The sequence below is a fragment of the Panthera tigris genome, chromosome B4, assembly GCF_018350195.1.
Source record: "Panthera tigris isolate Pti1 chromosome B4, P.tigris_Pti1_mat1.1, whole genome shotgun sequence".
NCBI lineage: Eukaryota > Metazoa > Chordata > Mammalia > Carnivora > Felidae > Panthera > Panthera tigris.
Genome location: NC_056666.1, coordinates 38,986,828 through 38,999,845, shown reverse-complemented (window position 1 = coordinate 38,999,845; position 13,018 = coordinate 38,986,828). Strand labels below are relative to the sequence as shown.

The 13,018-nt window shown below is 46.2% G+C and overlaps 1 protein-coding gene across 1 annotated transcript; it reads left to right on the top strand.

The window, feature by feature from the left end:
* Positions 1 to 83: 83 nt before the first annotated feature.
* FGF23 (fibroblast growth factor 23) lies at positions 84 to 8,214 on the top strand. Its single transcript, XM_007089695.2, has 3 exons — positions 84 to 279; positions 6,382 to 6,485; positions 7,690 to 8,214. Exons 1-3 carry the CDS (start codon positions 84 to 86, stop codon positions 8,125 to 8,127), a joined length of 738 nt encoding a protein of 245 aa, XP_007089757.2. The 3' UTR covers positions 8,128 to 8,214.
* Positions 8,215 to 13,018: the final 4,804 nt, after the last annotated feature.

The following is a 13,018-nucleotide window of genomic DNA, read 5'->3' as shown; positions in this document are numbered from 1 at the left end:
CACAAAGAAGAGGAGAAAAAGACCAGGGAGTCAGGGAGGCAGTGTCAGGTTTCAAACTCTAGTCAGCCATTCAGAGCTCCGTGATGTCAGGGACCCGCCTTGGGCTCCTGGTCTCTGTCCTGTGCTGGGTAGTCAGAGCCTATCCTAACACCTCCCCGCTGCTGGGCTCCAGCTGGGGTGGCCTGACCCACCTGTACACGGCCACAGCCAGGAACAGCTACCACCTGCAGATACACAAGGACGGCCATGTGGATGGCACACCCCATCAGACCATCTACAGTGAGTAGGGGTTTCATCTGTGCTGGAAAGAAGGGGGAGCTCCTCTGTCCACCCACCTCCAAGGGGCCTGGGGAGGTCTTGGGCTAGACCAGAGGACTAATCCAGCCTCCTAGCTTCTTGCCTAGAATCTACGTGTGTGTGTGTGTGTGTGTGTGTGTGTGTGTGTGTGTGTGTGTGTGTGTTTAAACCTGGGGAGAAGATTCTGCCACCTCCCCAATTAGTGTTTACTTGTTTCTCCCAATAATTTACTTTTTTTTGAGAAAGAGAGAGGGTGCAAGTGAGCAAGGGGCAAGGGGGGTGGGGGGAGAGAAAATCCCATAAGGCGCAAAGAGAGAGAGAGAGAGAGAAGAGGGGCTCATGCTCACCCAAAGTGGGACTCGAACTCACAAAACCGTGAGATCATGACCTGAGCCAAAGTCAGATGCATAACCAACTGAGGCACCCAGGCACCCATAAATAATGTCTTAACTATAATCCCTCTTCCCACAAGGGCAGCTACTCTTGCTTTGTCCTACCCAAAGAGTCCAAAAGTGTACGGAAAGAAAGGCAACAAAGTGGAGAGGGAAAAAGCCAGACAGGCCATTGACATCGAGTTTGGCTCATAAACTTTGGACAGGGCTAACAACAGAGGTTGTCAAGAAGATTCTTGTATCAGACCAAGGATTGGAATAGAGGAACCCAGGGGTTCTTTCCAATTCTAAGCTTCTAATAGTCAGGCCTTATAAAACTTCTCAGAAAAATGTATTAAAGACAGACTGCCCAGGTATGTTGTCTTGGTGGGTCTGACCAAGTGCATGAACCATCCATCCATCCATGCACCCATGCACCCATGCACCAAACATATTTACTAGGGGCTTCAGAGGTACCCAGTTTGGTATCAGTTGGTGACTCCTCTCTGTGGAGCTGAAAGGTCTGCTCAGTAGCAATCAAGCTAGTTGGGAACTTCTTGGCAACATGAGGCTACTGGGATGATCTTAAAGGTTAGGTTTGTGACAAGGTGGATCACAATCCACAAACAGTTGATCAATTAGTTATGCTTCAAATGAGGGTCCCTTTGCGTGCACCTATATAGGGGATGCTGGGCTGGGAGGGGGGATGCATATTGAAAAAGACAATGTCTATTTTAGGAGAACATGGGGAAATTACACTCAGGATTCAGGAGAATGCAAGCAGATTCAGTGCAGAGCAATCACAGTTTCTGTTCAATGAAAGGAAACTTAAAAAAATTTTTTTTAAACGTTTATTTATTATTGAGAGACAGAGACAGACAGAGCATGAGCATGGGAGAGGCAGAGAAAGGAGGAGACACAGAATCCGAAGCAGGCTCCAGGCTCTGAGCTGTCAGCACAGAGCCCGACACGGGGCTCGAACTCACAAACCGCGAGATCATGACCTGAGCCGAAGTCGGACGCTCAACCAACCGACTGAGCCACCCAGGCGCCCCAGTGAAAGGAAACTTCTTATAGGAATAATTATTTGCCCTATTGTTGTAATGAATTCATCAATAATTTTGCTCTGGCCTTGCTTTGTGGAATAAAAGGTCTTGAAAGCTGTAGCAAGATACATGCACATGCAAAGCCAGCTGGGCACACCTCTTCAGGTGCTCAGTGGAGATGAAAGGAGGGATCAAAGTTCTCTCCACATAGCAGGCAGGTTCCAGAACTCAAGGATATGTAGTAGGATTCAGGAGTCAACATTTGGGAAGCCAAGTTTGAGTCCAATAATGGCAGAAATCTGAATAAATCTGGATACACTTGATGTGTATTCATTTTTTTTGATGTGTACTCATTTTTTTTGCTCGTTTTTTTTTTCAATGGATATTTAACAGAATCTTTCACTGAAGGGAACCCCAAAAACATGTCCTTTGGAGCATGACATGGAGTAGACAGTGTTCACCGGCTGTGGTGAGCCATGTGAGGTACAGTGTGTGTTGCTCAGCCTATGTCATGAAGCAGACAGCCTGAGTTGTAGAACTCAGCCCCAGAGAAGGCACTGATACTAGTTGGGAATGAATTAAAATGACTGGGAAGAAGCAAAATGAATGGAACTGATTTCAGATTTTTTTAAAAAATAGAAATTGGTTTTTGTTTTGCTAGATGTAGATGGTGTCTAAGCATGTGTCTCTAGAAATTGACACAAAGCTGCGTGGGGGCGGGGGGTCAGGGGGGTGGGCGGGAGACTTACTTTTCCCAGTTTATATAACTCTCTGTACTATTCAAATCAGTTACTGTGTGTATTATAAAAATAAATGTAGACACTAAGATCAAAAGTAACTTAAAAAGTTAAGGGGAAACACTGAGACATGCAGATAGGTAGCACAGGTAATTCACAGACTGGTGAAGGATTTGCTTTCACCCTGCTGGAAGGTGTGTGGTGTTTCCCCCTCCTAATTATTACATATTTCTGGTGAAATCTGATTCATTTGATTATTGTGCTTTAGTAAATTCCTGATTAATAGTTGAGTGTCCAACCCATCTTTGAGTTGCTGGTCATCGTGAAATTACCTGCCCTATAAGATTCTATAACTTCCCTTGGGACTCACAGCACTGATGTCAGGGAGACTCTCTGACCTCTATGTCTCCTGTCCCACTAAGAAGAGGGCCACTTTCTCACTCCTCACCAGCCTTGCTTCGTAGAAACAGCAGAAGAGATGCTTAGTACCCCTGGTTAATATCACTCCAGAATTCCTGGTATATTTCCTTCTTCCGTCTTCCCCACTGGCACTTTTCTTTACCCAAAGCTGAATTATCCTCGGGCTCTTTATTTATTTATTATTATTTTTTTTAAGTTTATTTATTTTTGAGACAGAGAGAGACAGAGCATGAACGGGGGAGGGTCAGAGAGAGAGGGAGACACAGAATCGGAAGCAGGCTCCAGGCTCCGAGCCATCAGCCCAGAGCCCAACGCGGGGCTTGAGCTCACGGACCGCAAGATCTTGACCTGAGCCGAAGTCGGACGTTCAACCGACTGAGCCACCCAGGCGCCCCATCCTCGGGCTCTTTAAACTTACAAACTCTTCTCTTTCTTTTGGGGAGCTCGAAGCACTTTACATCTATCATCTCATTTATCATTTACTGGCTATGAGAATAGAACAGAGCCAATAATTTTCTACTTATAGAGCAGAGTGGAGGCAAGTGGCAGTAGTAAAATTACTAGCATTTAGAAATGTTTTTATTGTGGATAAGAATATTATCTCATGACATCCTCAAGATGACCAAATGAGATAAATGAATTCCCTACATATGAAAAACAAAGGTTAAAGAACTACACTGGCTTAAGTTCACCTTGAGGACACCCTGACCCCAACCCCATGCTTCTTCCACATGCCAGTCCATTGAGCCCACCTGGCTGCAACAGGTAGTGGTTCCAGTAGCCAGTGATTTGTGCCTTCCTTCTGCCAAATTCTGCTCTAGAATCTGTGCAGCCTGTGAAAACCTGCTTTCTGAATGGGCAAAGGGAAGGCAATCTGTCTCTAACATTTTCTGCACTTTCTCGCTAGCTCATGTTGGTTTGATTCAAGTCTGTGCATCCTTTGTGGTGGCTGCTTGCTGTTCCCCTGCAGGCGGTTTCCTACTAGGACCAGCCCTGGAGCTCAGGAGCACAGGTGGCATGCACACTGCCCCCACTGCCCCCAGCATGAAGCCCTCGTGGCTGCCAGAGCTCCCGAGTGTCATAAATGGTAGACCAGCACATGCCACGTAATGCCTGCCATTTCCCAACGCTTTTTGAAGAAAGTCCCTTTTCCAACCATGATAGCATTTGATTCTGACTGGAACCCCACAAAGTAGGCAGGACCACTACTATTATTCTCTTTACCCAACTGAGCAACCTAAGGCTAGAGCAATGACTTGTCCAAGACTACCAAGTCAGTAAGTAGCATAGGTGGGACCAGAATCCAGGTACCCCCGTTCCTGGGTCAGCGACCCTGCCCGGACACACTCAGGGGCAGCGTGACTTGGGGTTCCCATGGGTCACAGCATGTGTCTGGCACTTGGTTTCATCTTCTCAGGCTTGTGATGATCCCTGTTGGAGGCAAGCTGCAGGGTCATGGAAAGAGGATGTTAGAGTCACCATCCTGCGTTTGAATCCTGCCCTTAGTTCCCTTTTCACATAAATTGGGATGCTGCTACAAACCATGTTAATGCTAACATCAACAACATCATAGTTGTTCTGAGGATTTAAAATATGTAGAGTACCTAAAAAGTGCAACACTAAGTCTATTTTTTTCCCAAAGTGGGTGGGGCAAAAGCTTATATTTTACACATTCCTTTTGTTTCCCTCAGGGCTTGCCATAGAGTTAGCCATATATTTGAGACACATAGGCAGTCCTTGTTATGGAGCAATTTAAATACCCCCGGCACTTCCCATACCCCACCCCGCTTCCAGAAACTTCCCTCAAGGCTAACCCTTAGCAAAGCTTGAAAACAAATTAACATTTCTCCTCAACCATCTTGCTTTCTCTTTTTTCTGGGCTTGCTCCTGCCCTCTTTCCTTCTGTCCCACATCATTCTAATTTCTGTCCACATGAGGCTCTATACTCAGCTAGTGTCTAAGTATTGTTTGCTACTCTCCTCAGAAGTCTCTGTATTGAGCCAACACAGGGTAAGAGGGGGAGACATAGGTGTAAGTCATCCCATGAGGCTCCACCACTTACTGGGCACAGGTGCTGGACATTTACAATATCTCCACATGACATTTCTGAAAAAGAAACTTGAATACCTGCCTGGGGGCTGTGAGGCCAAAGGAGAACCATATGGGAATTCTGCAGTAGGCAAATGCAAGTGACCCCAAAGACTTAAAGAAATGATTTCTAAGCAGAAGATGTCAGGTAATTAAAAAGCATTTGGGGTGGAAGTCTTGTTGAATTGTACTCTTGCCACAAAACAGAAAGCTTTAGATCATACTTAATCAGTCCTTGCTACAATGCATCGCAAATGGTTAAAATTGCAAGTCCCAATGAGGGCAGGGCGTCATCAGTTATTGAAAACATAGGTAGTACATGTGGATGTCAAGCTCTTGTTGGAGCCTGGTTGTTGAGTGGGGGCATGGAAAGACCATGAAGGACAGCACTGGAGGCGACACCACCAAATAAGAAAAGGACACAGAACAGCAATGAAGATCCAAGAAGAAATCACATTCATCTGTGGCATCTATTCGACATAGAAAGATAAACCCTCGGCTCCTAAACAGCTCACTCATAGGGAGGCACTTAGTAAACGTGGCTAAGGCAAGGTGAATGAAATGCATGCTGTAATAAAGGTGTGGGCATTAGTTCTGATTAGGGAGACTAGGAAAGTCTTCATAGAAAGTGACATCTGAGCTTGGCCTTGAAAGATGAATGACTTCAATAAGCAGAGAAGGGAGGGACAGATCGGTTCTAATACAGTTCTTGACACATAATGGGTGCCGGGTGATGTGTCACTGACTACTGTATACTTTCCTGGGTGGAGCTCAGGCTCTACATGCAAGCCAGATCCTTGAAAGACATCGCAGCATAGACTTAAAAATTACAAAAGCCCAGAAGGCATGGGAGAATGTGATGACCACCACAAACATTAAGAGGTATTAGCCAGGCAATGGGGAAAATAAAGAAACATGTGTCCAGCACAGGAGTTTGGAGTGCTCTGTACAGACAAGAGGAGAAAGTAGGAGGCAAAGAGTGGGGGCGGGTAGTTTGGAGGGGAGAATCCAAAGAAACGAAGCTGAACAAGTAAGTGCAAGAGGAGTGAAGTGAAAGGAAATCATTACCACCCTTAAAATCAATCAAGGGAGGGGCACCTGGGTGGTTCAGTTGGTTGAGCATCTGGCTGTTGGTTTTGACTCAGATCATGACCTCATGGTTCATGGGTTTGAGCTGCATTGAGCTCTATGCTGACAGTGTACAGCCTGCTTGGGATTCTCTCTCACTCGCTTCCTCTCACACACATGTGCATGTCTTCTCTCTCTCTCTCTCTCTCTCTCTCTCTCTCTCTCTCTCAAAATAAATTTTTAAAAAATTAAAGTCAATCAAGGGAGGTTTCATGGAGGTGGGTTTTCAAGAAGTGCCTGGAGATAGGAATTGGATGTGCAGCCAGGTTTCGACCTGGATGGTTTTCTCCACAGGTGCCCTGATGATCAGATCGGAGGATGCCGGCTTTGTGGTGATAACAGGTGTGATGAGTCAGAGGTACCTCTGTATGGACTTCAGAGGCAATATCTTTGGATCGGTGAGTTTCTTTTTGTGCTGGTCGCCATTTAGAGATAATTCATTTCTTCACCAGAACATAAAATCTTACAGCTTAAAGATTCCATTTTCAGTGCTTGGTGATATTGCCACCGAGTGATGTAGTCAATCTAAGTAGGAGATGCTCAGGTTTATACACGGGGGTTTGAACCCAGATAGTCTGGTTCTGGAGCCCGGGCTCTTGGCCTCTAGAGTGACTGCCTGTTGGCACCCACTTTTGTACCTTCACAGCACCTTGTGCGTAGTGAGAAGCCTACTCTAGTGAGAAGCCATTGGCGTCTTCCCGATTCTTTCACTAGACCTTCTTGACCTTAGGCCGGTCCCCTCTCTTCTCTGAATGTCAGTTTCCTCACCTGGAAAAAGTGAAGTGGGATCTCTCTGCAGTTAAAGATCTCTCATTAAGGATCTCTGTCTGCCCCAACTGTGGTTGCTGGTGGGTCAGATCGGCAAGCAAAGGATTTCCCAAACTACCGGTTGCAGGCATATTCCAAAGGGTTTTGATATCATACAATGGTAGGACTGCTCATCTCCGGCGCCTCTTACCACCAGACAGACCCGCCAGAAATACCATGATGACAATGACTTTCTGTTGTGCTCGCTGCTATGTCCCAGCACCTACAACACTATCTGACCCGGAATAGACAACTCTCTGTGGGACAAATAGAGGCACCGACTTAAAATATCTGCTGACCACATTTAGACCTACTGATAGTCCTCATCTGGTAAAACACTCCATGGAGTTAGAGGATTCAATGAAATCGTGTGTGAACGCCCTAGCAGGCATTCGGTGAAGGCCTGTACTAAGTTAGTGGCAGAGCCGGGGCTCAAACCTAGGTCATCGGTGGCCAGAGTTCACCCAATCTCGGATAGGAGTGCCCTCCCTTATGTTTGGCCCTACAAACTCCAGCCCCCTCCTTTCTCCAGGTAAGGAGGCAGACCCAAGCCAACTTTCAGCCGAAAGAGGGTTGAGAGGCAGAGGCCCAAGTGGCCTCCAAGTTGGCCCTGCCTCCAGAAACGGGCCCAAAGTGCTGCCCGCTGTGGCCAGCCCAGCCCCAGGGACCCCGTGCAGGCCCCGCAGACCAGGGCCACCGCTTCCCCCGCCCAAGGGAACGAGGGGTTCAAGACGCCTCCCAGACCGAGCCCCCGGAGGCCGGGCGGGCCTCACCGCTCTCGCTTTGCCCCTCCAGCACCTCTTCAGCCCCGAGAGCTGCAGGTTCCGACAGCGGACGCTGGAAAACGGCTACGACGTGTACCACTCCCCGCAGCACCGCTTCCTCGTCAGCCTGGGCCCGGCCAAGAGGGCCTTCCTGCCGGGCACCAACCCGCCGCCTTACTCCCAGTTCCTGTCGCGGAGGAACGAGATCCCCCTCGTCCACTTCAACACCCCGCGGCCGCGGCGCCACACCCGCAGCGCCGAGGACGCCGAGGGCGACCCGCTGAACGTGCTGAAGCCCAGGCCCCGCATGACCCCCGCGCCGGCCTCCTGCTCCCAGGAGCTCCCAAGCGCCGAGGACAGCGGCGTGGTGGCCAGCGACCCTTTAGGGGTGCTCAGGGGCAACAGGGTGAACGCGCACGCCGGGGGGATGGGCGTGGAGAGGTGCCGCCCCTTCCCCAAGTTCAACTAGGGAGACCAGGAGCGGAAGCCGTGGCCGAGCCGTCCTTGCGAAAGCCGCACGGCCTCCGGCCTCCGGTGGGACCTGGGCCCTCTGCGGTCCCGGAGCGGGAGGGTGGGGTGAGGTGTGCGGGAGCCTGTTTCTCTCTCCGACCACCAGGAGGGCCCCGGGAATGCGCCTTTGAGGCCCGAGTGGTGGCGGTTTCACTGCCTTCCCCACCCCACCCACACCACCTTTCTGAACTTAGAAGCCCAGAAAGAGAAACTAGAAGTTTCGCCCTCATTAAGGAGGGAGGGATTCATTCATTCCCACCACCCTGCCCCAACCAGGCTGGGCAGTTTCTCTCCCCTGTGCCTCTCTTCCTCGTCAGTCTAGCATTAAAAACCAAGCAATGGCTTCCTGAGCTCACTGCTGCCAAGGTGACGGGAAGAGCGAGTACCGGTTAGCTTCTCCACTGCTCCTTACATTTAGGTTACCTGCCTGGGCCCTGTTGGCATTTGAGTTTGCAACGCTGACCTAGGGCACTAACGGAGGAACTGGACAAACGGCTAACAATCCTAATCACAGGCCTTCGCCCTTCCTTAGAGCATCTCTGGAAAAGAGCTGTCAAAAAGGTTGGTAGCAGGCTGGTGAAAATGGAACTAGAATGCTCGGAGAACTGAGGCAAGAAATCAGGCTAGGAAATTCAACCTCCCTACGGGGCAGGGACCCCTTGCCACATTCTTTCCCCTTCTATGCAGCCAGAGCCTGGGGGCCCTGCCTGTTCCCAAGCGGTCTGTGATACAGCCCTATGGACCCCATCTTTGGCATTAGTGAATGTGGCCTGAGGAAGCGCTTTGGCATGGGCTCCTGAAAATCTCCCCTGCTAGGAAATAAAAATAAGTATTTTAAATGGAAATAAACTGAAACTCCCCTAAGAGGCATGCGATGAAGCCTACTTCCAGGTCGAGTAGTACCGCATTTGGGATGACTTACAAAACTGTAGTAACACGAGGGGGCCTTGGGACAACGGGACCGCTCTGGGTTGGGCTTTCTGTGGACTGGCAGGCTGTGTCCTTATGTCTAAGGGAAGAGGTATCAAGGGCTCAGGGGGAAAGAAGTCCAGTAATCAGGGGACTCATGTGTAGGCATTCCACAAAGACCAAGCTGCCAGCTCTTCACTATACTCTCTTCACAGCTCTGCAGCAGTGGCTAGAGTTAGCTAAAACTGCCGGGCTGGCAGGAGTCCACTCGGAGTCTTTGTCCACTTGCAAATCCTCGGGGCATTACCTGAAGATGGTTCTCAGTCCCGGGAAAACCAAACCTCACTTACCAAACAGCCGAGGCGCCAGACAGGTGGCCCTGACGGCTCAGCCTCCCCCTACACGGCCTTACCACCTGCTTCACAAGGGGGCCCCAAGTTCCTACCTCTGTTCCTCTCAACCTACAGAGCAGGATGCTAACAAGCAGAGGAGATTTAAACAAGTTTCTTCCCACTTTGTTTTCTTTCCACTGCCATCATGCACCCAGCCTTAGAAATTGATCCGTTATTTTACTTATGAAACATTGGACCACTGTTTTCACCTGAAGGACTAGTGCCCATTCTGAAACACTAAAACTATATATACTACTATATAGCAGTGCATGGCAAATATTTTCTCGATAGTTTTCATTTCCTTTCATTCATATTATACTATATAAAAGCTATTGGAAGCTCCCCAATACTGACTAGATGTAAAATCTCAAAAGGACTTTGGTAGAAAATTGGTTGTGATCTTATAAACCCAATACCATTTATTAGGGGTTTTTCCTTTGGTAGGAGCCAAGGCAGTCCCCATAAATTTCTATGTTCCTTAGCATGTGGCAATATTTATTTATTTATTTGGAAATTTTGCCTATCGCTCGATATTTATAGATATTTATAAAAGTGTAACCCCACCTCTTTTCTTTCTTCTGTTTAAAAGAAAAATAAAATTTATCTCAGCTTCTCTTAGCTTTTCCTTTCTGTATTACTACATGAAAGCATGTCGGAATATGATAACGAAAGGGATTATGGGAGGGCAGCATTGTGAAAATCCAGATATAGCAATATTGAATTGGAAAAGAGTATCAGAGTTTTAAAATATTCAGTCCTTGCTATTCATAAATGGACTCAGCAGTTTTGGTTAATTCAGACAGAATTACTGAAAACAAGGAAACTTTCCTATCAATATTGAATTTCTGATCACTCTAGCTCTAAAGTGTTTTCTTTAAGGAGATAATTTTTCACTTGGAAAATACCAACAGACGTAACCACATCAATATCCCAGTGAACCAGCTAGTATGTACTTGACACAGACACAGTGTTCCTGCCCTGAGAGTCCAAGCCATGGACTCTATGTCTTCTCTTTTTGACACTGGTGTCCCCAGAATTTCTTCTTTAGTCTCTATCTGACCAACTACCAAAACAGGAAGCAAAGATGACAATTACACATTTATATCACAATTATATACAAATACACATTTGCATTCTAATTTACCTCAGCTCAAAACTAGTTTTTCCACTGCCTGATGTTAGCCTCTCCCTTGTAACAATTAACACAGAACTTAGTATTTCTGAAATAAAAGGCAGAAGGGGTAAGAGATTCTGTTTCATTTCTGGCCTGAAGGGCTTTAAAATCTGATAACCCAATAAAATGGAACAGTACCAATATAACCATTTTGCAATAAATAGGCCTTCATTCCATTATAGGAGAATTGAACACTGTAGAGAAAAGTTAACATGTGGACATATCCCCTGCACAAACTTGGAAGAGTTCTTTTCTGTGTCCATGAAAGCTCTCCCTAAGGAAAAGGAAATTTAAAGCTTTTAACACAACATAATTAGCGGAGTAAGGATGGGAGAAGGCAAGTGAAGAAATCTGTACATATCACTTTCGTGATACATTATATAATCTGGCTGCTAGAAGCTTCAGAGATCTAAACATAGGCAGGATGCCCAGTATTTAAAGCCCAATCTTTATCTTGTCCACAGAATTATAAATCCTTGCAGGATAAAGATAGCATCATAACCCTCATACGTATTTGTACAGATACTTAATGTTTATACAGAACTTGTATACATCTTAACTAATTAAGATGTAACCACATCTTAACTAATTTAACATGTAACCACATAGCTGCCACTTCCAGCCATCACAGGGTAACTGGTAATGGATGTGCTGTCATGCCAAAACAACTATAAAACAAAATATATGGGGCAATTGTTTCCACATATGGAGTGGCACAAGACTCTGATCTTTGGGAGAAAAGAAACAAGTCCCATGATCATCCCCCTTCTCTGTCCTCGGAACACATGACAGGGAGATGGAACCCAGGCAGGGTGGCACCCGCACTGATCTGAAAAAGCAGCTGGACGCTGGGGGGCAGGGTAGCTGACAAGAGAGAGGTCTGCATGAGCGCTCACTGCAGGTCTCTGGCCAAGGACGGGGCTGCACCTGCGGCAGGGCCAAATTCAGCAAGACCCTACAAAGACCACCTGCCACAGAACTGGGAGATAAGCAGTGAATGATACCAAAGGCCATAAAATGCTGAGAAGTATCAGAAATCCAGCTAGGCCAGGGCACAGGGGCTCACTGAGCGCATCACCATTTAACTGAGATGTAGAAAGGCCACATCTTAGAAGGAGTGAGCCCCAGAGAAAAGGACGCACCCTAAAACTAAATTTAAAATGGAATGAAATAGGCCTGCTGTAACAGAGAATTACACCATGCCTGACAAGGCCACAATGGTCTGCTGCTAATTTAAGTGTCTTCCTGTACAAATGAGATGCCATTTAAAGGAAGATGACATAAACCAGACTCCATGCATGGTCTCATCCACACTCTATGAGAAATAAGGGAAAATGGCCCACAGTCAAGAGAAAATGCAATCACTAGAAAGCACCCCAGATCTTGGAATTAGCAGGCAAGAGCTTTAAAGAGCTATTATAAATATGTTTAAGGGTTTTCAAGGAAAGTATATCAAGGAATACATAGATCAGGAATCTCAGGAAATTTTTCAAAAATCTAGAATTGAGGGTGTCTGGGTGGGTCAGTCACTCAAGGCATCCGACGCTTGATTTGGGCTCAGGTCGTGATCTCATGGTTCATGAGTTTAAGCCCTACATTGGGCTCTGTGCTGACAGCATAAAGTCTGCTTAGAATTCTTTCTCTCTCTCGAAATAAATAAACATTAAAAAGATTTTAATATCTAGAATTGAAAAATAATAACAGAAGAGAAAAATGTATTAAATGGGCGTAATAGATTGGAGATCTAAGAATAAATATCCATTTAATATAAACAATTAATATAAATTATCTAATCTGAACAAGAGAAAAAAAGTTTTAACAAATGTCCAGAGTCTCAGCAATCTGTGGGATAGTATCAAACTGCCCAAAACATGTGTAAGTGGAGTCCCAGAAGGACAGTAGCAGAAAAAGTTTAAGAAATATTTGAAGATATAGTAGCCGAAATTTCCCCAAACTGGTGAAAAGTGAATGTACTAATACAAGCTCAGAAAACCTCAAGCAAAATAAACACGAAACCACACTTCCGTGTATCAGTCAGACTGCTGAAAAACAAAGATAAAATCTTGAAAGCTGTTGCAGATTTTACATACAGGTAAACAGCTAGAAGTATGTATATGTACATGTATATATGGTATACTTCTTTCCCTTGGTTTCTTTACCACTTAAAGCAAAAATTACAATGTGGTACTATGGGGTTTATGATATAGGAAGGTGGGTACATATGGCAAAATTATCCGAAAATGGGAAGGGTAAACAAAATGGTTGCAGGATGATAGCACTCTATGTGAAATCATCACACAGTATGACCTGTATGGGGTAAGTTATGAATATTGCATACTGTAATTCCCAAAGGAACCACAATAATAATAACGCAA

Coding starts and splice junctions, on each gene's coding strand:
- FGF23 (XM_007089695.2), top strand. CDS start 84: ATGTCAGGGACCCGCCTTGGGCTCCTGGTCTCTGTCCTGTGCTGGGTA. Junction 280..6,381: donor ACCCCATCAGACCATCTACA/GTGAGTAGGGGT, acceptor TTTTCTCCACAG/GTGCCCTGATGATCAGATCG. Junction 6,486..7,689: donor GAGGCAATATCTTTGGATCG/GTGAGTTTCTTT, acceptor TTGCCCCTCCAG/CACCTCTTCAGCCCCGAGAG.